This window comes from Mirounga leonina, unplaced genomic scaffold (genome assembly GCF_011800145.1).
Source record: "Mirounga leonina isolate KUSES-001 unplaced genomic scaffold, KU_Mleo_1.0 Mir_104, whole genome shotgun sequence".
Classification (NCBI taxonomy): domain Eukaryota; kingdom Metazoa; phylum Chordata; class Mammalia; order Carnivora; family Phocidae; genus Mirounga; species Mirounga leonina.
The window spans coordinates 21091507-21119011 of record NW_023270231.1 but is presented as its reverse complement, the minus strand read 5'-3'; the positions used below and the strand labels follow the sequence as shown (position 1 = coordinate 21119011).

Genomic DNA, 27505 nt, shown 5'->3' with positions numbered 1-27505 from the left:
AGGCATACCCAGTGGTGGGAATCAAGGGGAAAGAAAATATTAAATCCTAGCATAGTTGGTATTTGACACTTGTGAGTATCAAAGTTAAGAAATTTTTTTAAATATATAAATAATAAATAATAAATGGTTTTATAGAACTTAGTAATAAGTTGAACAGATAATTCTTTTTCATTAAAAAAATAAGCTTTGCTTCATGCACAGTTTCATTTAAAAGTCTCAGGATTCCTAAGGATAATTATTTGGCAAATAAAAAACATTAAAGTAATTAGGCCACAGTGTATAACATTGAAGAATGTTTGTAAAGTTGTAATAATAAAAATAAGTTACCTTTTTCTGCCTCATGCAGGAACACCTAGTGTTAGAACATAGCCTTTTTCATCAATGACAAGATATAATATATATGCAGTAAATAGAGTTTAATGCTCACTTCACTCAGTAAGGCAAGGGTGTGGAGGGTGGAGAGAACTGGCAGAAAATGGAGTCATTATCAGTTGTATTTTGAGCATTACACAGAAGTTCTTTATAACAGTTTTTGTAGCTTGTAATTCTAAAGATGTATTTAAACCATATATTCTCCTTCTTTGAGATGTTTTCCTAATAATTAATTTTTAAACTTGGTGCCACTTGTTTTATTTTAGATTACTGTCTTTTTCCTCTTGCCCTTTTTAAATTAGGGGGACTACAGGCCATTGCAGAATTATTGCAAGTGGACTGTGAAATGTATGGGCTAACTAATGACCACTACAGTATTACATTAAGACGATATGCTGGAATGGCTTTGACAAACTTGACTTTTGGAGATGTAGCCAACAAGGTATGTTTTATAAGATCCATTTCTTAAGATATCTCTGGTATGAGTTAATTTCATACAAACTAGTTTTCACTAATTTTCTTTTTTCACTCTCCTCATTAAACACTGATTAAAAAAAAAAAAAACTGAACTTCACACACCACTGCATAGTTTTACTCAGTAGGTTGTCTTATGCCTAAACAAAGGCAAAAGGTGGAACACAGTGGGTCTATGTAATTGCATTTGAAATACTATTCCCAGGAACGAGAACAAGTGTCTAAAAATTCTGATGACAGATGTGTTATACATATAACACTTCCATCCAAAGAAGAGACTTTACTTTAAAACCCTTTGCTTATCATTTCTTATCATTTACTCATTTTATTTTTCTAGTTTATTAGGAAAGGAACAGATCGCAAAAGACTTCCTTTCTGTAATCTGGTTCTGGGGCTTTTATGGGTAAAATATTAGGATGATTAAAATGAGACAATTAAAACTAGATTTGAAGTTTATTAGTCAAAAATAAAGCACAGCTTCACGTTGTCTTGTTATTGACCCTCTGTTCCATTTCTAATTTTACAGGCTACACTCTGCTCTATGAAAGGCTGCATGAGAGCGCTTGTGGCCCAACTAAAATCTGAAAGTGAGGACTTACAGCAGGTACCAGTTAGAATTTCAGATGTTTTTCTTGGATATTAGTGGGTTAATATCCTGATTTAGATTAATTTAAACTGTGGCTCAGTATTTAGTGTCTCATGTTTCAATTATGGTTACATTAACACCAGAATAAAGGAAAATAATTATATTGTAGAAATTCCTTTGGGCACTGTATTAGCATTTAGGGAGGAATTTCTTTATTAGTAGATGTCTACTCTTACCACTAGCATTAAAAACAAAACAACTATAAATTATTTTATTTTCAAATTATTCTAAAATTTCATTTGCAGGTTATTGCAAGTGTTTTGAGGAATTTGTCTTGGCGAGCAGATGTAAATAGTAAAAAGACATTGCGTGAAGTTGGAAGTGTGAAAGCATTGATGGAATGTGCTCTGGAAGTTAAAAAGGTACCTTTGGAAACATTTAACATTCTCATTTGGATTTCATTTTTGGTTAGTTTTTTGTTACCCTTTCCCACCCTTAAGATTCCCTAATTTCTGTCCTGCTTATCTCGCCAGTTCTTAGTCTTAGACGACTCCAAACTCGTGAAGTATTAAGATGGAAAAGATTGTACAAAGCAGCCTTGGTTAAGTCAGGGTTTTTCAGATTTGACACTAGTGGCATCTTGGACCAGATAATTGTTTGTTTGAAGGGACTGACCTGTGTTTTGTAGGATATTTAACATCTTCGAAGGGCCTTTGCCCGCTAGATACCAATACACTTCCCCCCATTCATGACCGTCAAAAATGTCTCCAGTATTACCAGAGGTGCCCCGAGGGGCAAAGGGAGAAAATCACCCCCAGTGGAGAATCACTGTGTACGTGGGGTCACTGTTACCTCTTTGCTCTCCAGAGTCCTTAGTTCTGATAGTCACCATATCAAGAGGTGATCAGACCCAAGGGTAAGGAATTCCTCAAATAATAATTTGTTTAAAAAAGGAAATATCACCAGGTGGCATATCTACTTCAGAAACTAAGCTAATTTAAAAAGAAAAAATTAAACTTGAAATTTGGGAGGGACTAAGCAGGTCTTCTTAGACTAATCTGGGCTTCCTTTACTCAACCAGTCCCGCTAGACCTACAGTCTACATTTTTTTCCCTCAAAATTTCCGTTTTAGGGAAGGCAAAGAATTTTCAGTTTTTATTTGTTTATGTATTTTTGTGAAATTATTTTATACCTGGAAACCCCAAGAAAATCAACTGATAAATCATTAGAAATAAGAGAAGTATTCAACTAAAAAAATGGTTATAATGATAATATTCAAATATACTTAGGATCTGCACAAAAATACCTTTAAAACACTCTTGAATCAGCAGAACACTTGTATTTCTTGCAGGAAAGAAGATATACGAAAGGCCCTTAAGCACTTGAAAAGATACTCAACATCATTAGTCATGAGGGAAATACAAATTAAAACTACAGTGAGGGGGAAAAAAAACTACAGTGAGATACCATTACATATACTATATTGGTTAATATGTAAAAGATTAACCAAGTGTTGTCAAGGATGTTAAGCAGCTGGAATTCTCATGCACTGCTGGTGGGAGTGTAAGATGGTATATCACTTTGAAGAACATTTGATGGTGTTTCAAAGTTAAATATATACCAACCACACAATCCAGCCATTCCAGTCCTAAGTATTTACCTAAGAAAAACCAAAACTTCTATTTGCACAAAGTCTTAAACACAGATATTCACAGCAATACTGTTTGATAGCCAAAAACTAGAAGTAATTCTAATGTCTATCAACAGGTGAATGGGTAAACAAATTATGGGATGTCCGCAATGTAACACTATTTGGCTATTTAAAAAATGAACTATTGATACCTGCAATAATCTATAATGACAGAAAACAGATCAGTAGTTGCCTGGGGCTGAGAGTAGATTACAAGAGGGTACTAGGAAATTTGGGGGGATGATACAATTGTTTGTTATCTTGAATGTAGTGATGGTTTCATGGGTATGCTCATACATCAAAAGTGATCATATTGCACATTTGAAATATGTGCAGTTTATTGTTCTCAAAGTATACCTCAATAAAATTATACCAAAAAATTAGTGTCCACACTTTAAGACTCCTAATTAAGTGTGTATGTTTTCAGAAAGATTTAATGTGTTTGTATGTATTATGGGAATTTGTACTGTTGCTAAGAGTTCATGACTTTATCTTTCAAGAACCTCAAAGATCTTTATACAAATAGTTGCTACAAACTGAGAAAGCTAAAATAAAAGATTCCTCCTACTGAGAAATGCAGAAGACCGTAATAAATGGAAAGACATACCCTGTTCTTCTAAAGGAAGAGTAGTATTTTAAAGATCATCATCCATAAATTCATCTATAAATTTTTTTCCTTTTTTTTTCTTTATTTTTTTAAAAGATTTTATTTATTTATTTGACAGAGAGAGACACAGCGAGAGAGGCAACACAAGCAGGGGGAGTGGGAGAGGGAGAAGCAGGCTTCCCACGGAGCAGGGAGCCCGATGCGGGGCTCCATCCAGGACCCTGGGATTGTGACTGAGCCGAAGGCAGACGCTTAAAGACTAAGCCACCCAGCACCCCTATAAATTTTTTTTTTTATCTATAAATTTTTAATGTAAGCCCAATCTTGGAAAAACTGGCTCAGCAGAAATTTATAATGTCTCCAATTCTAGTTTGGGCCTGCTTCTGGTTAAGTGTTAGAATTTACTTTTTTCCTCCTTTTCTGCATTCAATGCAATAGTCATTCTGAACATTCTCTTTTTAATTCATCATCTCTTCCTTTTCAGCTTTACTACTAATGACCAGGAGAGTCAGAACTACCTCCCATATCCCCATGCATTGCCTCATTTTAACTTCATTAAGCAGGCTCCTACTTTTCTACACAGAACCTTTCCTTCCCTGCACTCTGTGCCCCAAGCATTGCTGTTTACGCAAAGCTGTTAGTCCCTGGGTGCGTGGGTGGCTCAGTTGGTTAAGTGTCTGCCTTCGGCTCAGGTCATGATCCCAGGGTCCTGGGATGGAGTCCTGCATCAGGCTCCCTGCTCAGCGGGGAGTCTGCTTCTCCCTCAGCCCCTCCCCTCTGCTCGTGATTTCTCTCTCTCTTTCATTCTCTCGCTCTCAAATAAATAAAATCTTAGAAAAAAAATACATTAGTCCCTTACTCCTATCTTCTGTATCTTCTCTACTGAGTATAGAGATGGTTTTTTTGTTTCAACTGTCTCTATAAGAAGCCCAATGTTTTGAAAATTAAGAAAACAAACAAACAACCTTTCTTTTGCTTCTTGTAACTCCGGCAGTGTTTCTCTTTTTCCTGGAGCAACCAAAACACTGAACAAATCACTGGCTCCATTTCTTCACTGGCCATACCTTCTTCAGTTCCTTCTAATTTTGCTTCTTAACAAAATCTAGGTTTATAGTTTAACTGGGGTTTCTTTTCTACCTACACCTATATTTGATACTTCTGAATCACATACCTTATTGAAATTCCTTCCTTTGTTTTTACCACCTATACTTACAACTTCTAATCATTTCTCCTCTAATTCTAACTATAAAGCTTTTTTGAAACAAAATCCTTTCCTCTACACATAGTCTCGTAGAGAGCAACTTGCATTTTCTTACCTTTACCTCTCACCTCTGACCTCTGGGCCATTTGTAGTTGAGCTCACTTATACCTCTAAACTGTTGCTGTTTTCTCTGTTCCCAGGATATTTTGAATGTCCCATCTTTACCTTGACAATCACAGTGTAATTAAAATTGAGCTCTTAACCTTCTCACATCTCGATTGGTGAAAGCACTTCTTCCCTGCCTCCTGACAAATAGTATTTGCTCCTAGATTCTCTTAATTTCCTGATGAAGAGAATAAGGTGGCTAGCTATTTATTGGGTCAGGCCCAAAGTGTTTGCCCTGACATTCAAGGCCGCCTTTTACCATCTCACCTGACCTAACACTGCTCCCCAACATGGACTTGGATCTCCTCTGTGTCTTCTTTCTATTCTTCAGTCCTCCCTTGCTGATTCCCACTTCCATGCCAGGAGCACCTGTCTTCTCTCTGAAGGTACAGGTCTTATCTTCTACAGAGCTGCTCTCCATGAAATATTTATTTGATTAAATTCAGGTAGCAGTAATCTTTCCTTTGTTCATGTATGGTTTTGCGCTTTTTTTTCCCCCCTAAGTAAACTGTTAGCAGGTATCAGCTTGCCACATTGGTATCCTCTAGAGTGCCTCTAATTGTGATAGGCACAGTAGATTTTTAATGAGTGTTTGTTCCTTAGTTGATTTATAGTAACAAGAAAAGCTGACATCAGGATTATGGCGAGTTTTAACCAAATATCCTTAATTATATACTCAGTGTTTTGTTTTTGTAGCAATTACAATTTGACAGCTTGCTATGTTGTTATATACCAAGGAAGTTCTAATTTCTGGAATTACTTTGTTCCTTTGGGAGTTTTAAGAAATTGGAGTTTTTCAGTATGCTTACTTTTTAATAAGTTATATTGTTACTTTTGAATCAACCACATATAAGTATATATGTGTGCTTTTTATACAAACAGAATATTGTACATACTGCTCTGCAACTTGCTCTTTTTATTTAATAATATGTTTTAGACATCTTTCCATATCAGCTTTCCATATCTGGTTTTATTATCATGCAAATGTTCTTTTCAGAATGCACATCAGTTCTGTTTCATATTCTAATATGAGCTCTAAACACTTAGAATAAAGTTCAAAAAGGTCATTAGTTTAGTATTGTGTTCTGCTTGTTCTATGGGGATATCATTTACTTAAGTTCCATTTGGTATTTTATCAGTTTTTCTAAATGGAGAGTGCCTAACTTTGCCCATGAGGGGTGAGGAGCAGGGGAGATAAGTAATAACAATAACAACTTATTCAATAGAAGTAAACATAGAATTTGTAAGAGGCATATTCCAACTCTAATTAGATGACACATGTTCTATTTCTTAATAGGAATCAACCCTCAAAAGTGTATTGAGTGCCTTATGGAACTTGTCAGCACATTGCACTGAGAATAAAGCTGATATATGTGCTGTAGATGGTGCGCTTGCATTTCTGGTTGGCACTCTCACTTACCGAAGCCAGACAAATACTTTAGCCATTATTGAAAGTGGAGGTGGGATATTACGGAACGTGTCCAGCTTAATAGCTACAAATGAGGACCACAGGTAAATACAGCATTTTATATTACTTTTAAATGAATTAGTGTAGAATTCATACCCTCAAAAAGACCCAGTTGTAAGCAGTGTTTTGTGTAATTGTGCAAGTGCTAAGCCAAATTATATTACAGTGAAAAGATAACCATTAATTCCTAACTTGTTAGTATATTTATTCTAATAAAAGTTTATAGTATAAAGATGTGTAGAAGTAAACAAATGATAATTAAGAGGTATAACCCATATGAAAGGAAAAAAAATTGAAGTCATGAATACTACAGAGAACAAAATCCCATTGTATGTTAGTATGACATAAGGGAATATAAGTTTTATAAAAAATAAAACTATGGGTATGATCCAGAGAATCCAGTAGATCTTTTTTTTTTTTTTTAAGATTATTTATTTGAGAGGAGAGCCAGGGGAGGGGCAAGGGAAGAGGGAGACAATCTCAAGCAGACTCCCTGCCAAGTGAGGAGCCCAGTGTGGGGCTTAATCCCAGGACCCTGAGATCATGACCTGAGTCAAAATCAAGAGTCGGACATTTGGGGCGCCTGGGTGGCTCAGTCGTTAAGCGTCTGCCTTTGGCTCAGGTCATGATCCCAGGGTCCTGGGATCGAGCCCCGCATCGGGCTCCCTGCTCGGCGGGAAGCCGGCTTCTCCCTCTCCCACTCCCCCTGCCTGTGTTCCCTCTCTCGCTGTGTCTCTCTCTCTCAAATAAATAAATAAAATCTTTAAAAAAAAAAAAAAAAGAGTCGGACATTTAACTGAACCGAGACACCCCGACACCCCCAATGGTTCACATTTTTCTAATGGTGTCTTAATATCAATAATGTTAATATTATTTAGCCAACAGCCATTCATCCAGGGCTATGAAACCTAAGAAGGCATCTCGGATACAAGGCACACATTTTCATAACTTGGGCTTGTGTTTTGTCAACAAAAATATGAATATCTTGGGGCGCCTGGGTGGCTCATTTGGTTAAGCATCTGACTTGATTTCGGCTCAGTTCACCATCTTGGGGTCATGAGGTCAAGCGCCTTATTGGGCTCCATGATGGGTGTGGAGCCTGCTTGGGATTCTTTCTCTCTGCCCTCTCCCCCCTCTCAAAAAATATATACATATGGGTATTTTCACAGCATATTTATTTATTTTTTATCCAGTATTGCTTCTCATTTTCAGAAAGACCATGAGGTACTTTTAGTAATGAACTTGTAAAGAATGTGAACATCTTCTCTTTAAGTATTTGATGCACAGACAAGCCTTATAGCCCTCTCTGCTATGCAGAGAAGACCTCTTAAATTCAGTAAGCCCTCAGGCGTCTGCCGGGCTGCTGAGAGAAGATTGTTGTGTTAAAGCTCCTTGTACACCCTTGCCAATCAGTTTTAAAGCCCTCTAAAGCTGCACATGGTATCATTAAACTTAAGTTTACCGTGCATTAAACAAGCTATAGCTCTTTCAAGTCCCGAAGTTCATTATGCTAACTCTCAACCTTGTTTTTATAGTTACCTTTATATTTTCAAAACATTTCATTAGAGGTAACAACTACACACACAGTTTGACAGAGCACACTTCTAAGGGGGATGGCATTATCACAAAATCAGTTGGGAGCATAGAGGTTATTCTAAGTCAGTTTGCCAGTCTAGGAGCTTACAGTGTGCTCCCTGACTACATAAAGATCCATCGATCAATTTTTCTACCTCTTCCAAGATGTCTTACCGTCAACATTGTGGAACCCATCCATAGATTAAGTTATCACAAAGTCCCTGTTCAGCATAAGATTTTATGATACATTCATTGGGGAACTCTGTCACCATGTAAATAAAGCAAATGTGTCTGCTCAGGAATTATTTTAAAGAGAGTGTGTGAGTGGGGAGAGGTGGAGGGAGAGAGAGAGAGTATCCTCAAGCAGACTCCCTGCTGAGTGGGGAGCCTGACACAAGGCTCTATCCCAAGACCCTGAGATCATGACCTGAGCTGTAATCAAGAGTTGGATGGTCAACTTACTGAGCCACCCAGGCACCCCAGGAAAAATTTTAAACGTTATTGGGTCAGGGGTACCTGGGTGGTTCAGTCCGTTAAGCATCTGCTTTCGGCTCAGGTCATGAGCCCAGAGTCCTGGGATCGAGCCCCGTGTTGGGCTCCCTGCTCAGCGGGGAGTCTGCTTCTGCCTCTCCCTCTGCTGCTCCCCCTGCTTGTGCTCTCTCTCTGCCAAATAAATAAATAAAATCTTTAAAAAAGAAAAAAGCTATTGGGTCAGAATAGGAAATGCAGAACAAATTAAAATTAACACTTTTACTTCTTTTAGTCTGACAGATGAGTATTTTTAAACAATAAACATTAAATGAAGTAGGAACAAAGGGAGATGTGAAATGCTTGAAATTTGTAGTATAATTTGGGGCAGTTTTATTATGTCTATTAGTAAGTTTTAGTAGTTATCTTTAGATTTAAATTTGTTTTCTAACCTTTTATTTGTTGTTATAATAAGGAGATTTTTACCTTAATTTTGGGATCTCTTATTTTATTTCAGGCAAATCCTAAGAGAGAACAACTGCCTGCAAACCTTATTACAACACTTGAAATCTCACAGTTTGACAATAGTCAGTAATGCCTGTGGAACCTTGTGGAATCTCTCAGCAAGAAATCCTAAAGACCAGGAAGCATTATGGGACATGGGGGCAGTCAGCATGCTCAAGAACCTCATTCATTCAAAGCACAAAATGATTGCTATGGGAAGTGCCGCAGCTTTAAGGAATCTCATGGCAAATAGACCTGCAAAGTATAAGGATGCCAATATTATGTCTCCTGGTTCAAGCTTGCCATCTCTTCATGTCAGAAAACAAAAAGCCCTAGAAGCAGAATTAGATGCTCAGCATTTATCAGAAACTTTTGACAATATTGACAATTTAAGTCCCAAGGCCTCTCATCGTAATAAGCAACGACACAAACAAAGTCTCTATAGTGACTATGTTTTTGACACCAATCGACATGATGATAATAGGTCAGACAATTTTAATACTGGAAATATGACTGTCCTTTCACCATATTTAAATACTACAGTGTTGCCCAGCTCTTCTTCATCAAGAGGAAGTGTAGACAGTTCTCGTTCTGAAAAAGATAGAAGTTTGGAGAGAGAACGAGGAATTAGCCTAGGCAGCTACCATCCAGCAACAGAAAATCCAGGCACTTCTTCAAAGCGAGGTTTGCAGATTTCCACCACTGCAGCCCAGATTGCCAAAGTCATGGAAGAAGTATCAGCCATTCACACCTCCCAGGAAGACAGAAGTTCTGGGTCTACCACCGAGTTACATTGTGGGACAGAGGAGAGGAATGCACTAAGAAGAAGCTCTACTGCCCACTCACATGCAAACACTTACAACTTCAGTAAGTCAGAAAATTCAACTAGGACATGTCCTATGCCTTATGCCAAATTGGAATATAAGAGATCTTCAAATGATAGTTTAAATAGTGTGAGTAGTAGTGATGGTTATGGTAAAAGAGGTCAGATGAAGCCTTCCATTGAATCCTATTCTGAAGACGATGAAAGTAAATTTTGCAGCTATGGTCAATATCCAGCTGACCTAGCCCATAAAATACACAGTGCAAATCATATGGATGACAATGACGGAGAACTAGATACACCAATAAATTATAGTCTTAAATATTCAGATGAGCAGTTGAACTCTGGAAGGCAAAGCCCTTCACAGAATGAAAGATGGGCAAGACCCAAACATATAATAGAAGATGAAATAAAACAAAGTGAGCAAAGACAATCAAGAAGTCAAACCACAACTTACCCCGTATATACTGAGAGCACTGATGATAAACACCTCAAGTTCCAACCACATTTTGGACAGCAGGAATGTGTTTCCCCATATAGGTCAAGAGGAGCCAATGGATCAGAAACAAATCGAGTGGGTTCTAATCATGGAATTAATCAAAATGTAAACCAATCTTTGTGTCAAGAAGATGACTATGAAGATGATAAGCCAACCAACTATAGTGAACGTTACTCCGAGGAAGAGCAACATGAGGAAGAAGAAAGACCAACAAATTATAGCATAAAATATAATGAAGAAAAACATCATGTCGATCAGCCTATTGATTATAGTTTAAAATATGCCACAGACATTCCTTCTTCACAGAAACCACCATTTTCATTCTCAAAGAATTCATCTGGACAGAGCACTAAAAGTGAACACATCTCTTCAAGCAGTGAGAATACATCCACACCTTCATCTAATGCCAAGAGGCAGAATCAGCACCATCCAAGTTCAGCACAAAGCAGAAATGGTCAGACCCCAAAAGCCACCTCCTGCAAAGTTCCCTCAATCAACCAAGAAACAATACAGACATACTGTGTAGAGGATACCCCAATTTGTTTTTCACGTTGCAGTTCATTATCATCTTTGTCATCAGCTGAAGATGAAATAGGATGTGATCAGGCAACACAGGAAACAGATTCTGCTAATACTCTACAAATAGCAGAAATCAAAGAAAACAGTGGGACTAGAACAACAGAAGATTCTGTGAGTGAAGTTCCAACAGTGTCACAGCACATTAGAACCAAATCCAGCAGACTTCAGGCTTCTGGTTTATCTGCAGAATCAACCAGGCACAAAGCTGTTGAATTTTCTTCAGGGGCCAAATCTCCATCAAAAAGTGGTGCTCAGACACCTAAAAGTCCACCAGAGCACTATGTTCAGGAGACTCCACTCATGTTTAGCCGATGTACTTCAGTCAGTTCACTCGATAGCTTTGAGAGTCGTTCAATTGCCAGCTCTGTTCAAAGTGAACCCTGCAGTGGAATGGTAAGTGGCATCATAAGCCCCAGTGACCTTCCAGATAGCCCTGGACAAACCATGCCACCAAGCAGAAGTAAGACCCCTCCCCCTCCTCCTCAAACAGTTCAAACTAAGCGAGAGATCCCTAAAAACAAAGCCCCTGCTGCGGAAAAGAGAGAGAGTGGACCTAAGCAAGCTGCTGTAAACGCTGCGGTACAGAGAGTCCAGGTTCTTCCAGATGCTGACACTCTATTACATTTTGCCACAGAAAGTACTCCAGATGGATTTTCTTGTTCATCTAGCCTGAGTGCTCTGAGCCTCGATGAGCCATTTATACAGAAAGATGTGGAATTAAGAATAATGCCTCCAGTTCAGGAAAATGACAATGGGAATGAAACTGAATCTGAGCAGCCTGAAGAAGCAAACGAAAACCAGGAAAAAGAGACAGAAAAACCTACTGATTCTGAAAAAGATCTGTTAGATGACTCAGATGATGATGATATTGAAATACTAGAAGAATGTATTATTTCTGCCATGCCAACAAAATCTTCACGCAAAGCAAAAAAACCAGCCCAGACTGCTTCCAAATTACCTCCACCTGTGGCAAGGAAACCAAGTCAACTCCCTGTGTACAAGCTTCTTCCATCACAAAACAGGTTACAAGCGCAAAAGCATGTTAGTTTTACACCAGGAGATGACATGCCGCGGGTATATTGTGTAGAAGGGACACCTATAAACTTTTCCACAGCTACATCTTTAAGTGATCTAACGATAGAATCTCCTCCAAATGAGTTAGCTGCTGGAGAAGGGGTTAGAACAGGGGCACAGTCAAGTGAATTCGAAAAACGAGATACCATTCCTACCGAAGGCAGATGTACAGATGAGGCTCAAAGAGGAAAAACCCCGTCTGTAACTATACCTGAGCTGGATGACAATAAAACAGAAGAAGGTGATATTCTTGCAGAATGTATTAATTCTGCTATGCCCAAAGGAAAAAGTCACAAGCCTTTTCGTGTGAAAAAGATAATGGACCAGGTCCAGCAAGCATCTATGTCTTCATCTGGAGCTAACAAAAATCAGTTAGATGGTAAGAAAAAGAAACCTACTTCACCAGTAAAACCTATACCACAAAATACCGAATATAGGACACGTGTAAGAAAAAACACAGACTCAAAAAATAATTTAAATGCTGAAAGAACTTTCTCAGACAACAAAGATTCAAAGAAACAGAACTTGAAAAATAATTCCAAGGACTTCAGTGATAAGCTACCAAATAATGAAGATCGAGTCAGAGGAAGTTTTACTTTTGATTCACCTCATCACTACACGCCTATTGAAGGAACTCCATACTGTTTTTCACGAAATGATTCTTTGAGTTCTCTAGATTTTGATGATGATGATGTCGATCTTTCCAGGGAAAAGGCTGAATTAAGAAAGGGGAAAGAAAATAAGGAATCAGAAGCTAAAGTTACCAGCCACACAGAACTAACCTCTAACCAACAATCAGCTAATAAGACACAGGCTGTTACAAAACATCCAATAAATCGAGGTCAGTCTAAATCCATGCTGCAGAAGCAATCCACTTTTCCACAGTCATCCAAAGACATACCAGACAGAGGAGCAGCAACTGATGAGAAATTACAAAATTTTGCTATTGAAAATACTCCAGTGTGCTTTTCTCGAAACTCCTCTCTAAGTTCTCTTAGTGACATTGATCAAGAAAACAACAATAACAAAGAAAATGAACCTATCAAAGAGACAGAGCCCCCTGACTCACAGGGAGAACCGAGTAAACCTCAGGCATCAGGTTACGCTCCTAAATCATTTCATGTTGAAGATACCCCTGTTTGTTTCTCGAGAAACAGTTCTCTCAGTTCTCTTAGTATTGATTCTGAAGATGACCTATTGCAGGAATGTATAAGTTCTGCAATGCCGAAAAAGAAAAAGCCTTCAAGACTCAAGGGTGATAATGAAAAGCATAGTCCCAGAAATATGAGTGGCATATTAGCAGAAGATTTGACACTCGATTTGAAAGATATACAGAGACCAGATTCAGAACATGGTTTATCCCCAGATTCAGAAAATTTTGATTGGAAAGCTATTCAGGAAGGTGCAAATTCCATAGTAAGTAGTTTACATCAAGCTGCTGCTGCTGCCTGTTTATCCAGACAAGCTTCATCTGACTCAGATTCCATCCTTTCACTGAAATCAGGAATCTCTCTGGGATCACCATTTCATCTTACACCTGATCAAGAGGAAAAACCCTTTACAAGCAATAAGGGCCCACGAATTCTAAAACCTGGGGAGAAGAGTACATTGGAAACTAAAAAGATAGAATCTGAAAATAAAGGAATCAAAGGAGGGAAAAAAGTTTATAGAAGTTTAATTACTGGAAAAGTTCGATCTAATTCAGAGGTTTCAAGCCAAATGAAGCAGCCCCTTCAAGCAAACATGCCTTCAATCTCTCGAGGCAGGACAATGATTCATATTCCAGGAGTTCGAAATAGCTCTTCAAGTACAAGTCCAGTTTCTAAAAAAGGCCCACCCCTTAAGACTCCAGCCTCCAAAAGCCCTAGCGAAGGTCAGACAGCCACCACTTCTCCTAGAGGAGCCAAGCCGTCAGTGAAGTCAGAACTAAGCCCTGTAACCAGGCAGACATCCCAACCAGTTGGGGCAAATAAAGGGCCTTCTAGATCAGGATCTAGAGATTCCACTCCTTCAAGACCTGCCCAACAACCATTAAGTAGACCTATGCAGTCTCCAGGGCGAAACTCAATTTCTCCTGGTAGAAATGGAATAAGTCCTCCTAACAAATTATCTCAGTTGCCAAGGACTTCATCCCCTAGTACTGCTTCAACTAAGTCCTCGGGTTCTGGGAAGATGTCATATACATCTCCAGGCAGACAGATGAGCCAACAAAACCTTACCAAACAAACGGGTTTATCCAAGAATGGCAGTAGTATCCCAAGAAGTGAGTCTGCCTCCAAAGGACTAAATCAGATGAATAATAGCAATGGGTCCAATAAGAAGGTGGAACTTTCTAGAATGTCTTCAACTAAATCAAGTGGAAGTGAATCTGATAGGTCAGAGAGACCCGTATTAGTACGCCAGTCAACTTTCATCAAGGAAGCTCCGAGCCCAACCCTAAGGAGAAAATTGGAGGAATCTGCTTCATTTGAATCTCTTTCTCCATCTTCTAGACCAGATTCTCCCACTAGGTCCCAGGCACAGACTCCAGTTTTAAGTCCTTCCCTTCCTGATATGTCTCTGTCCACACATTCGTCTGTTCAGTCTGGTGGATGGCGAAAACTCCCACCTAATCTCAGTCCCACCATAGAGTATAATGATGGAAGACCAGCAAAGCGCCATGATATAGCACGCTCCCATTCTGAAAGTCCTTCTAGACTTCCAATTAATAGGTCAGGAACCTGGAAACGTGAGCACAGCAAACATTCATCATCCCTTCCTCGAGTAAGCACTTGGAGAAGAACTGGAAGTTCATCTTCAATTCTTTCTGCTTCATCAGAATCCAGTGAAAAAGCAAAAAGTGAGGATGAAAAACATGTGAACTCTATTTCAGGAACCAAACAAACTAAAGAAAACCAAGTATCCACAAAAGGAACATGGAGAAAAATAAAAGAAAGTGAGATTTCTCCCACAAATAGTACTTCTCAGACCACTTCCTCAGGTGCTGCAAATGGTGCTGAATCAAAGACTCTAATTTATCAAATGGCACCTGCTGTTTCTAAAACAGAGGATGTTTGGGTGAGAATTGAGGACTGTCCCATTAACAACCCTAGATCCGGAAGGTCTCCAACAGGAAATACTCCCCCAGTGATTGACACTGTTTCAGAAAAGGGAAATCCAAACGCTAAAGATGCAAAAGATAATCAGGGAAAACAAAATGTGGGTAATGGCAGTGCTCCCGGACGCACCGTGGGTTTGGAAAACCGCCTGAACTCCTTTATTCAGGTAGATGCTCCAGACCAAAAAGGAACAGAGGCAAAACCAGGACAAAGTAATCCTGTCCCTGCCTCAGAGACTAATGAAAGTTCTGTAGCTGAGCGTACACCATTCAGTTCTAGCAGCTCAAGCAAGCACAGTTCACCTAGTGGGACTGTTGCTGCCAGAGTGACTCCTTTTAATTACAATCCGAGCCCTAGGAAAAGCAGCGCAGATAGCACTTCAGCCCGGCCATCTCAGATCCCAACGCCAGTGAATAACAACACGAAGAAACGAGATTCAAAAACTGACAGCACAGAATCCAGTGGAACTCAAAGTCCTAAGCGCCATTCTGGGTCTTACCTTGTGACATCTGTGTAAAAGAGCTGGAATGATGAAACTCAGAAAATTATGTGTTAATTGCAACTGCTATGTAGAAATTTTGTTTCAAATGAAACTTTAAAAGACTGAAAAATTGTGTAAATAGGTTTGATTGTTAGAGAGTTTTTGTTCTGGAAGCCATATTTGATAGTATACTTTGTCTTCACTGGTCATATTTTGGGAGGCACTCTTGATAGTTAGGAAGAAAATGGTAAAGCCAAGTATATTTGTACAGTATGTTTTACATGTATTTAAGTAGCATCCCATCCCATCATCCTTTAATTATTGCTTGTCTTAAAATAACACTACAGATAGAGGATATGATATATTGCTGTTCTCAATCATTTCTAGATTATAAACTGACTAAACTTACATCAGGGAGAAATTGGTATTTATGCAAAAAACCATTCTGCTTTAGTCCTTGTGAGTCCATCTAACATCATAATTAATCATGTGGCTGTGAAATTCACAGTAATATGGTTCCCGATGAACAAGTTAACCCAGCCTGCTTTGCTTTACTGCATGAATGAAACTGATGGTTCAATTTCAGAAGTAATGATTAACAGTTCTGTGGTCACATTATGTGCATATAGATAGCTATGGTGTAACAATTTACACTATTTTGTGCTCAAAACAAAACAAAAACAAAAAATCTGTGTAACTGTAAAACATTGAATGAAACTATTTTACCTGAACTAGATTTTATCTGAAAGTAGGTAGAATTTTGCTATGCTGTAACTTGTTGTATATTCTGGTATTTGAGGTGAGATGGCTGCTCTTTTATTAATGAGACATAAATCGTGTCTCAACAGAAACTAAATGAACATTTCAGAATAAATTATTGCTGTATGTAAACTATTACTGAAATTGGTATTTGTTTAGAGGGTCTTATTTCTTGTTTGTATTAATAATTTTCAAAAAGGCCTCTTTTAAAAGCTTATATAAATTTTTTCTTCAAAGTCTATGCATTAAGAGTAAAATTCCTCTTACTGTAATAAAAACAACTGAAGCTAACTGTTGGCATTTAACCATTCCATGCATTGGCACTTAACCATTCCTGAAACTTACTTTTCTTAAATGAGATTAGCTTAGCACTCCCAGTGTTTAATATTTTTTCTTATTCCATTGGAGTTGATTCAAAACAAATTCATGTAGTGGCAGTGTGAACTACCTAGCACAGGACTGGATGTTGAACATAATAGGCCTACATAGAATATTTCCTTTATCTTAATAGAATTCTCTACTTGAAAAATTAATTGATTATTCTTAGGTGTAAGTAGTCTCTTCCAAGCCTGTCTTGGAATGTAACTGTCTTGTCCCTTCATCTACCCTCTGTTGCTACTGGGTCCAGAATGAACACCTTTTATCACCCTGTATGTTAGGGCAAAATTCCAGCAGCCAATTGTAATCAGCATTTTGCCATGCTCAGAAAATGCAGATCACGTGGAACTTCAAAGCTAGATCTAATACCGTTAAGATATTCAAGACTATTTAAAAACCCCTGCCCATTAAGGAAAACTTTGTTTTTGGTGGGTAGAGTTGTGGGGTACATGTTCAGGTGCCCCCTTCCTCTCAGAGCAGGGAGATCCTCCTTGAAGGAAAGGGAGATAAACCGATACATGTATTAACAGGTAATTTAATGTGTCTTCCCAGAATTTGTCCTAAATGATGAGAGGGTGAGAATGATAAATGCTCACATATTTGTTGAATAAATGAAGCCTACTTTTAATGATAAAAGTCATGCGCTCTGCATTTGGGGAAGGGAAAAGATTTAGGTACGATGGGATGCTGGGAAAAGGGGTTGAGAAGGAGTAAGCACATCAATTTTGATGCCCTTGAAATCACATGTGGTTATCTACCCCTTACCTGTGTTTATCAGTGCCAGTAAATACTCCAAAGCCCATACTCTTTCCACTGTACCACTTTGCAAACACCTCAATTTACTGATCTTTGGAATATATCGACATTTAAATTTTTGTCATTTATCTGAATGAAATGGCTTGTGAATAATAATAGTTTAAAAGGCTGCTTCCTCTAACAGGGATACGAGTGCATATAGGTCATATTTCCTCTTTTGGTCCTGATTTTCTATTTTTCTGAATTACTGCATGCCAGTTTTTATGCGCACTTCCAAGTACTTTTATGGAAAGAGATGGGATGTTAGTCAATTAGAATAAAATTGCCTTTTTCCAAGGAAGGAAAAAAAAAACCACTATCAATACTGGAAATTAAAAAGGGTGCCTTCCACACACTGGAAAACTCAGGAATTACTGTAGGCGACACGTCCTGTGAGGTCCGGTCAGTCTACATTGCCCATTGAGGAAAAAGTTGTCGGATGAGGCTCTTCTGTTACAATAGCTCTGAATTAGGAAAGGAGCAAATTTCAGTTCTACTTTTAGAAGTTCACAGGGTGCTGCCATAACTGATAGGCCAGATATTCCCAGTTTATGCTTGTTGAAAATGGTACACGGAGCCCAGCATTGGGAATTAACAGTTGTGATACCCGTTAAGAGAAGCAGTGCTCTATTTAGCTTTGGACTGCAGCAAACAGTGCTCGCTTCGGCAGCACAGATACTAAATTGGACTGCAGCAAACAACTCCTAAGGCAGTGGTTTTCAAACTAGACTGCATTTGAGTCACTGGAAGTGCTTATTAAGACAGAGCTGGGCCACACCCCAAAGCTGGTTCTGAGTAGGGCCCAAGAATTTGCAATTCTAACAAGTTCTCTGGTGATGCTTGCTGCTGATCTGAGAACCATACTTTGAGGTTGATTGCCCTAAGTTACAATGAAGCTCCTTGAGTGATTGCCTTCAGTTGTAGCTATTCCTCTCAACTGGACCTTTTAATCTGACAAAGTATTCCAACAAATAAACTTTCCCCTACTTTAGGCATGAATACTAAGCTATACAATCTGATATAGCCCATCCATCTTCACTCCCAGTAGTGGACAAATTTAGCAGACATGAATTCTAAAGACAATGACTTTTTGAGAGATTGGATCATGTTCCCTTTGGAACAGTTATTGAAAAGGCAAAGTTCAGCAAATCCCTAATTTGGCTTTGCAGTAAGATCTGAAGATAGCAGAAGAGACTAATAATTTTGTCCTCAGAATTATTTCAGATGAAAATGTGCTTGATTTGCTAATACACAGTGCGAGTGATTAACAATTAACTGTGGCAAATTGGTATTTGGGAGTAAACTTTCCAAATTACTTGGATACAAAGAGGAAAGTTAATGAGAGGGAAATAATGAAAGATAAGCCCAAATGGAAAAAATAGCCCTGTAAGTCAAAATATTTTTTTTCCATAAAATACAGATCATGCTGGGGCACCTGGGTGGCTCAGTCATTAAGCATCTGCCTTCAGCTCAGGTCATGATCCCAGGGTCCTGGGATCGAGCCCCACATTGGGCTCTCTGCTCCGCAGGAAGCCGGCTTCTCCCTCTCCCATTCCCCCTGCTTGTGTTCCCTCTCTCACCGTCTCTCTCTCTGTCAAATAAATAAATAAAATCTTTAAATATATATATATATAGATCATGCTACCACAGGTTAAGTGAAGATGAAGCTTTTGCTGAGGATGGGAGCTAGTTGCACTATATCTAAATTCATGTTATCACATAGTTTCTTTGTATCTTAAATAAGAAAAGAACAGTGCTAGAAATGCAAAAAGGAAATTGCCAAGAGCTGAAGAATATTTGAGTAGTCAGATCATCAAAATTTACCAAACAAATTTTTCAAAAGTCATGGTGGCTGAAATAGAATATATAAATTATTTTTTAACTTCTAATTCCCTCATACTATGCTGACCTTAAAATACTATATAGTGTTAAAAACTATGGACTTTAACTCCTGTAAACACCAGGTCATTTTTCTGCCATTCTCTTAGCTGTTCTGTGGTTTATAAAACTATATCCTGGTTTTTGTTAGGCCAATGATGCTTCTTTCAACCTGTATGTTCTATGTGTATTATATTGTTCTTGGTGCTAAATACACTTTCTTTTCTCTGATATTCAGGATAATTCTTTCTCTACTCTTGTGACTATTCACTTATTTTCCTAAATTGTGTGATTGGTACTTCTTTTTAATTAAAAATATTCAACATAGTGTATACTGGTGAAGGTGACCATTGAATATAAAGCAGCATTAGTGAAAAATAACAATTGACAATGAGGCCAAGCATTACCTGGCCCACCTACACCTATTGGAATCTAAACACTTAGCCCCACTGTTGGTCGTTGAACCATGTACCCAGTCTTTCCCCCTGACCATAGCTGTTTGCACCAGAGGTGGATACTTGACCTAAAAGAGACTCATCATCAACTAGCTAGTGACCAAAGACCTGCCTGGCTTAAAAAAAAAAAAAAGACGGAGCCAATCAACTTGAAATAAAAGTCACAAAGGAAATTTCTGGTTGGTGATTGAGTGCTCGAACTGAAAGATCTTGTAGCATTAGGCTGAGTTAACTTGAAATAACAGAAAACCACATTTAGACCCACCTTAATTTTTTAATTTCAAAGATAGAGAACACTTTCTAAAAACATCTGTGGGGAGAGAGGAATAGGCTGCCTACCAAAAAAAAAAAAAAAAAGGTTGGTATCAGATTTCTCTGCAATACTGAATGCCAAAAAAGAAACAATGGAACAATGTGTGCAGTATTTGGAAGGAAATGGAAATATTACCTAAGAATTTTGAAACCAGCCAAAGTAACATTTAATTTATCTGAAATAGTTGTGTAACTCAGGATTCTTACGGCTGTTAACGAGACCTCTAAAAGATAAGATGTTCATTTAAAGAATATTAGGTAGCTCTCAGGATCTGTTTGAGGGCCAGAAAAATCATTCTTGGAAGCCAAACAGCAGAAAGGATACCCAACCATCTGTGAGACCGCTTCAGTAAAGATTTTCCCTTTGCTTCTCCTAAAAGCCAGAACCATCTGACTATCCTCGGCATAAAATAAGATTACTTGTGGCACTTGCTTCCTCACGCTGCTCACTTCTGGACTGAAGTCTTGCTTGAGTGGACATGATTGGCAGAGGCTATGTCACATGCCTGTAGAGTCTGGGAAAGTCCAAATTTTGGTCTTCATCAAGGAAGCTGGATTCATAAAACATGAACTCTTCAAATCCATGAGGGGTATTTTGAAAGCACTGGGCAACCAGAAACCATGATATGTTTTACCATAGTATTCCTGCTGCCCAAACAATTAAAATAAATGGAAAAGTATTAAGGAAACAAAGTTTGAGCAATAAAACTTTTAAAGCTGAATAAATACGTTAATAATTGTGGTTAATCTGGTAATCTCAGTATGAATGTCTACATAACTCAAAAATGAAAAGATGAAATGTTTAATAATTTTCATAATCTTAAATTCCAGATTACTCTAACCCAAATTGGGAAACGAGTCACAAGGGGAGAGAAGCATGCTAAATTTCTAGTTTTATGTAGGCAGTGTTAATAATACTATTTTATTTTTAAACTTAGAAAAATACAAATTCAATTTTTTACTTTAATGGTAACCCCAATGTTAAAAAATAAAATTTTCCACCTAAATCACTAGCCAAAGACAACAATTCAGAATACTTGATCAAGATATCAAAGAATGGGAGAAATAAAGGGAGAATTAGCCACAAAGAAGCATAAAATGACAGTGTAATACCATAGCAACAAATGGATTAAACATATATAATAATGACTCTCAGATTGGAGTCAAGTAAAAAAGTCCTCCAACTATATGCCATTAATAAAAGACACACTAAAATGATCAAGAATGAATTAAACTAAAAGTACAACTTGCACAGGCAAATGCAAAGAAAGCAGTTAAGGCAAATTTATGTCAGACACAGTATAATTCTGGATACAAGGCATCAAACAATGAAAAAGGAGAGTAACATCACTTACGACTTTCTTTAAATTTCAAATGACTTAGCATCAAATGTATGAATCAAAGTTACAAAATATTGACAAAAACCATGGAACAAGTGAGACTCAGTGTTTGACAGATGACTTGGTCTTTACAAAACAAAAGGAACTTTTTATTTAAAACCACAACTTCCTTCCAGACAGGGCAGGGTGGATTTTGTTAAAGGAAGGTTCTCAGAGGTCCATTTCTTTAGCTGAGGACCTTGATGGTTTGGGGATCTGTAAAACCAAGCCTGGAATTTAGGTGGGAGGAGGGTTAGAGAAAATTTCACAGATTTGCTTAAGAGAGGCAAGAACTTGGGATTCTCCGGGTACCCAGGCAATGGGGGGGCGGGAAGGGGGCTGAGGAGTAGAGATAGGGGAGGACAAAAAGAATGAGGAGGCAGCAAAATGAGAAGTCAGGGTCCTATGAAAACCCTGGTGGTGCAGCAGCTAAAATGATTTTAGAAACTGACTATTTTAGTTGGAACCCTAAGTTCTTTGCAAATTCTCTATTCCAGTATTAATGTACTCACTTGTTTTTAATTTTCAGAATCTTTTCTTAACAATTGCAATTGGCTTCACCATCACATTATCAATAATTATTTGAATTTATAAATTATATGTAAGTGTCCACTGTTTCCTCTGTTACATGTCTTTCACTTTCTTCAATTCAATTATGTTAATATAATTTGGCTTGACTGGACTGTGTCCTTAAATAGTTACTTTTTTCCAGAAAAGCTAAGTTGGGGATATACTTTCTAAATCCTAGCTTGTTTAAAATTGTTTTCTTGGGGCACCTGGGTGGCTCAGTCGGTTAAATGTCTGACTTCAGCTCAGTTCATGATCTCGGGTTCCTGGGATCGAGCTGGAGTCGGAGTCGGGCTCCCTGCTCAGCGAGGAGCTGCTTGTCTCTGTACCCCTCCCCCTCCCCCTGCTCATGTGCGCAAGCTCTCTCTCTCTCTCTCATAAATAAAATCTTTTAAAAATTTTGTTTTCTTTTGCCATCACACAAAAGATAATTTGGGTCACAACTTTGGTCACAATTCTTTTTCCTCAGAAAACTTCTATTGTTTACTAAGAAGTTCAACTATCAGTCTAGTTTTGTTTCCATTATATATCACTTTTATTTCCTATCTTGGTGTTTGTAGGGTTTTGTTTTTATCCTTGAAATAAAGAAATTGTACTGGCATAAGTCCAGCTGTGTGTCTTTTTTCCACAACTCTGTCTTTTGATATTGAATCTTTTTGATCTTGATTCTTCAGTAAATATTCTCATGTTATCTCTGTTCTTACTGCTGCTCCTGCATTACTTCCTTTCTCTCACTTCGCAGGGGCAGAAACCAAGCCATAATACTGTTATGAACACCAACTTCAGACCAACCATATTTACCAAAATGGCCCTCTCCATCTGACACCAGTCAGAATCTTGGTGATGCCTATGTGGGGACTATACTGTCAGTTGCTGGTGTCTAGACATTGCACTATATTCCTCTAGAAATGGAAAGAGCACCTATCTTCCACTTCGGTATCAACGTTTTCCCATAAGAGTGCCAAAGCAGTACTGCTTGTGTTCAAATGCTTTAAAGGATTTTTAATGAAACAGTTTCATTAAAACAGATTTTCCTTATACTCTACTCTCCCATCCCAAGATATAGATACAAATCTAACAGAGACTGGATATGGCATGTAGACAAATCTTACTCATAAACACCACGTTGTGCTCTGTATTTTCCCCTGGACAGTGAAAGCTCTGTCATTAGGTCGGGCTGGTGTACTTAACTTTTAGTTATCCTAGGGTAAATTCTGTCTTCTGTAGAAATTGACTTTTTGGGGTTCCTGGATGACTCAGTTGGTTAAGTGTCCGACTCTTGATTTCAGCTCAGGTCTTGATCTCAGTGTTTGAGTTCAAACCCTGCATTTGACTCCATGCTGGGCATGGAGTCTATGAAAGAAAAGAAAAAAGACAGGACAAGACAAGAAAAGAGAAAAGAAAATAGGGAGAGAGGAGGAGAGAGGGAGGGAGGGAGGAAGGAAGGAGGAATGGAAGAAAGGAAGAAAGAAAAGAGAAAAAGAAAGAAGGAAGGAAGAAAGAAAGAAAAAGAGAGGAGGAAGGAAGGAAGGAGAGACAGAGAAAGAAAAGAAAGAAAAAAGAAAGATTGACTTCTGACATTATGGTAGATAGTATTTTCAAAGATGGCATAGTATCTGCCATTCCACATGCTTTTTCACAATATGAGCCTGTTACTGAGCTGGCCCTGTGACTGCCTTGACCAGTAAAATGTAGAGGAAGTTACAAGACCTGGCATTAAAAAGGCCTGGTAGCTTCTACAGTGTGATCTGCAGGAAGCCAGCCACCATGTACGAAGTTCTGAAATTACCATGCTATGAAGAAGTTGCTAAAGAAAAAGTTATTCTGACACTTGGTAAAATGGTAAGGAAGACTTTATTCAAGACTATTGCAATAGGGATATTGCAGTAGAGGAGAGGGATCAGCTCAACTCCAAATGCAGCAAAGACAGTTGGAGATTTATAACCAAAGAACAGAATGAGGGCATGAGTAGATAGAAAATTACTAAGGGTAAATTCTTGTTGAAGACAGGCCAAGGACTTACATATCAGAGATGGGGAATGAGGAATTTGATCAGATATTGAGGGTGATCAGATAACAAGGGTAAGGGGGGACACTCACCACATTTACTGTGATGGTTAATTTTCTGTGTCAAATTAACTGGGCTAAGGGATGCCCAGATAGCCGTTAAAGCATTTCAGGGTGTGCCTGTGAATTTGTTTCTAGAAGAGATTAGCATCTAATCAGAAAACTGAGTAAAGAATATCTGCCTTCACCAATATGGTCAGGCATCATCTAATCTGTTGAGAGTCCAAATAGAACAAAAAGGTAGAGGAAGAGCAAATTTTTCTCTCTCTTCTTGGACTGGGACCTCCATCTCCTGCCCTCCAATATCTGATCTCCTAGTTCTCAGATATCTTAACTCTTGGACTTACACCATCAGCTCTCCTGGTTCTCAGGCTTTTGGACTCAGATTGATTTATACCATCAGCTTTCCTGGTTCTCCAGCTTTCAGATAGCATATTGTGGCATAGTGCAGCCTCCATAATGGTGTGAGCCAATTTCTATAATAATCTCATATATCTATATATATACTATAGTTCTGCCCCCCTGGAGAACCCTAACAAATATACCTAATGTAGCAGTATTCTTGTTAAAATTGGGCTAGCAGGCAGAAGATAGAGCATGGGCCAAGGTCAAGGCCTCGTCAAAACAAGAGCTCAGAGGATCCTACCTAAGATTTGGTCAAGTAGCGAGCCTTTTTTTTTTTTTTTTTTAAAGATTTTTATGTATTTGTTTGAGAGAGAGAGAGCACAAGCAGGGTATGGGCAAAGGGAGAGGGAGAAGCAGGCTTCCCACTGAGCAGGGAACCCTACACCGGACTTGATCCCAGGACCCTGAGATCAAGACCTGAGCCAAAGGCAGACACTTAACCAACTGAACCACCCAGGTGCACCAAGGAGAGAGCCTTTGTCAAAGTTCAGCGTAGCCATATGGAAAGGCTACACCACAGAAAGAGGAAGGTACCGGCCAACCTTCAGCTGTTCCAGCCATACCAGCTGAGGCAGAGATATAGGAGTGAAGAAGTCACTTGGGATTTTCTAGCTCCACCAGATGCCATATAGAATAGGGATAAGCTGTTCCAGCTGAGCTCTACCCAAACTACAGTTTTGTTAGCAAATAAGTTGTTGTTTTAAAGCACTAAGTTTTAGGGTGTTTTGTTACATCATAATACACAAGTGAAACAGGCAAACCAAACCATGAGTTAGCCATACCCAAGCGTGCCCGAGTACTCTCATGGACTCTGCAGGCTTGGATAGCCCTGGTATACATGTCTGCCTAACAGTCTCACCCCTTAGACTTGTGAGAAACTTGAGCAAGGGTTATTTTATTATTTTTATCTGTATCCCTAACACTTCTCAGAGTAGCTGGCACAGCTTCTCAAAATGTCCTTGTTGGATGCAATAGAAGCCATCAAGTGATTTGTAGCACAGATATTATCTAATTCACCATTTCTTCCCCTTATCACTTTTTCTGTCAAAGCTCACAGATCATCTTACTTACATCTCTGCCAGTCCCCTCCTGCCCCCACACACATATATATCACACCTCTTCTTTCATCCCTTTCTTCCTCCTTCTTCCAATTCTTATTCAACTATTTTGGAAAACTTCTCTTGCCCACCTTGGTCTTCTCTTTCCACTCCACCCCTACCCAGAAGCCTCAACCAAGGTTGAAAGGCTGGATTTAGTGGCACATCTAAATAAGGAAAAGGAAGACAGTTTGATAAAAATTAGATTTGAAAACCAGTGCCTCAATCTCTAAAGCCCTTTCATCATTTTCATTTCCACGTCCAACTTCATTCCCCTTTAAACCAACCTTTTGCTTGCTAATGCTTGCTTTTCCACAAGCATTAGCATTTTAAAACTTTGTATTCACTGTTTCTTTAATCATCAGTGCAGTAACAATATTGCTGTCTCTCTTCCCACCATCTTTTCCTTGTAGGATATTTCAACAATAGCGTAGAGTTAAATAGAAGTTATGAATCTAGCATACAATGACACTCAAAAATATCAGCTCCATCATTAACTCCCTTAGTGTTTATGAGCCAGGAAATATAACCAATTTTAATATTGGGTTTTTTGTCTGCAATTACGTAGGTCTAAGAAAACCCTATGGTAAATAGGCTACTGCATATATTTAACCTCAGACTACCTTGTTCATTCCCAGTTTTTCCATATGTATATGTAAAATGTTGATTTTCTGAAAAGAAGTATTTGAGTTTTTATGATGGAACTAAAGTATAAAAGCAAAATCCTAAAGCAGGCAAACTAGGTATTTTAAAGCTTAGTTTCATTTCAACCCTGTTCCGTTTTGTTGGTCATTGCATGAAGCTCTTCTTACAGGAATCATGCATACTTTAAGAAGTAAGACTTACGTATTTAAATCAGCACCAAACTAGTCTGGTACTAAGAAACTACAAGGATGACTGAGAGGCGGGGATTGAGGGGATGGAGAAAAGTCAGGGGCTTCCAGACGGACCAGCTGGATATCTATACTCAGCCATCATTAGCCTGAATTGGCAAATTACCTAACCTCAGTGAGACTCAGGCTTTTGGGGGTGGGGGTGAGGGGGGTGTTTGTCTAGTTTGTTTTTTCATCTGTAATATTAAACATTTATCTTAACTTGCCCGGTTTTATGAAAAGTGCCTTTGTTGGTGTGGAATAAGCAACCACTACTCAAACAGGAGTGAAGGTGTGTTCTGTTGATGAACGGAAATGCTGAAATAGTGCTTTGCAATTAACCTAAGGTATGCAAAAAATAATGAATTACAGGGTAGAAGGTGATCTTCTGAAGTTTAAAAAGGTGTATGGTCAAATTTCTAACATTTACACAGCTCACTGAAACAGTACCAGTAATTTTTCTTGTTTCACCACTATAAAACCCGTATTTGCCAAGTTGAAAGCAAACTGTGGGGCCCAGAAGCAGATAAAGATTAAACCTAAAAGGCACTTCCTTGCCTGCTCGGATCCGTGTAGACAGATCACCCGCGGTATAAAGCCTTCACCTAAGGGTGAGGGTGGCTAACACCATTCAAAGTCAGTGTGAAATTGGGCGTGAAGGACCCGTAAAAACGTAACCCCGTTTCAGCGGCAGCGTAGACTCTTAAAACTTTCGACAAGATTTGAGTAGGAATTTGACGCTTTCGTGGATCCTCTCGCGAGAGGAGAGGTTCTAACGCCACGTCAGAAACTAGAGACGCTGGCGCCGAGCGACAGATGCCGGGACAAACGATCGGCGAAAAGCCACGGACGCGTAGGCGCGTCGGTGGGCAGGACT

The 27505-nt window shown here is 38.7% G+C and overlaps 1 protein-coding gene across 5 annotated transcripts in view; it reads left to right on the top strand.

The window, feature by feature from the left end:
* APC (APC regulator of WNT signaling pathway) overlaps positions 1 to 16563 on the top strand; it is a 132738-nt gene extending 116175 nt beyond the window's left edge. For 3 of the 5 annotated variants that reach the window (XM_035015476.1, XM_035015504.1, XM_035015495.1), the window contains 5 exons: positions 675 to 814; positions 1373 to 1450; positions 1738 to 1854; positions 6393 to 6607; positions 9124 to 16561. In XM_035015476.1, coding sequence (XP_034871367.1) covers positions 675 to 814; positions 1373 to 1450; positions 1738 to 1854; positions 6393 to 6607; positions 9124 to 15700 — 7127 coding nt within the window. In that variant the 3' untranslated portion in view covers positions 15701 to 16561. Of the gene's footprint in view, positions 1 to 674; positions 815 to 1372; positions 1451 to 1737; positions 1900 to 6392; positions 6608 to 9123 lie in introns of all 5 variants that reach the window. The other 2 variants (XM_035015466.1, XM_035015485.1) reach the window with 2 other exon arrangements.
* Positions 16564 to 27505: the final 10942 nt, after the last annotated feature.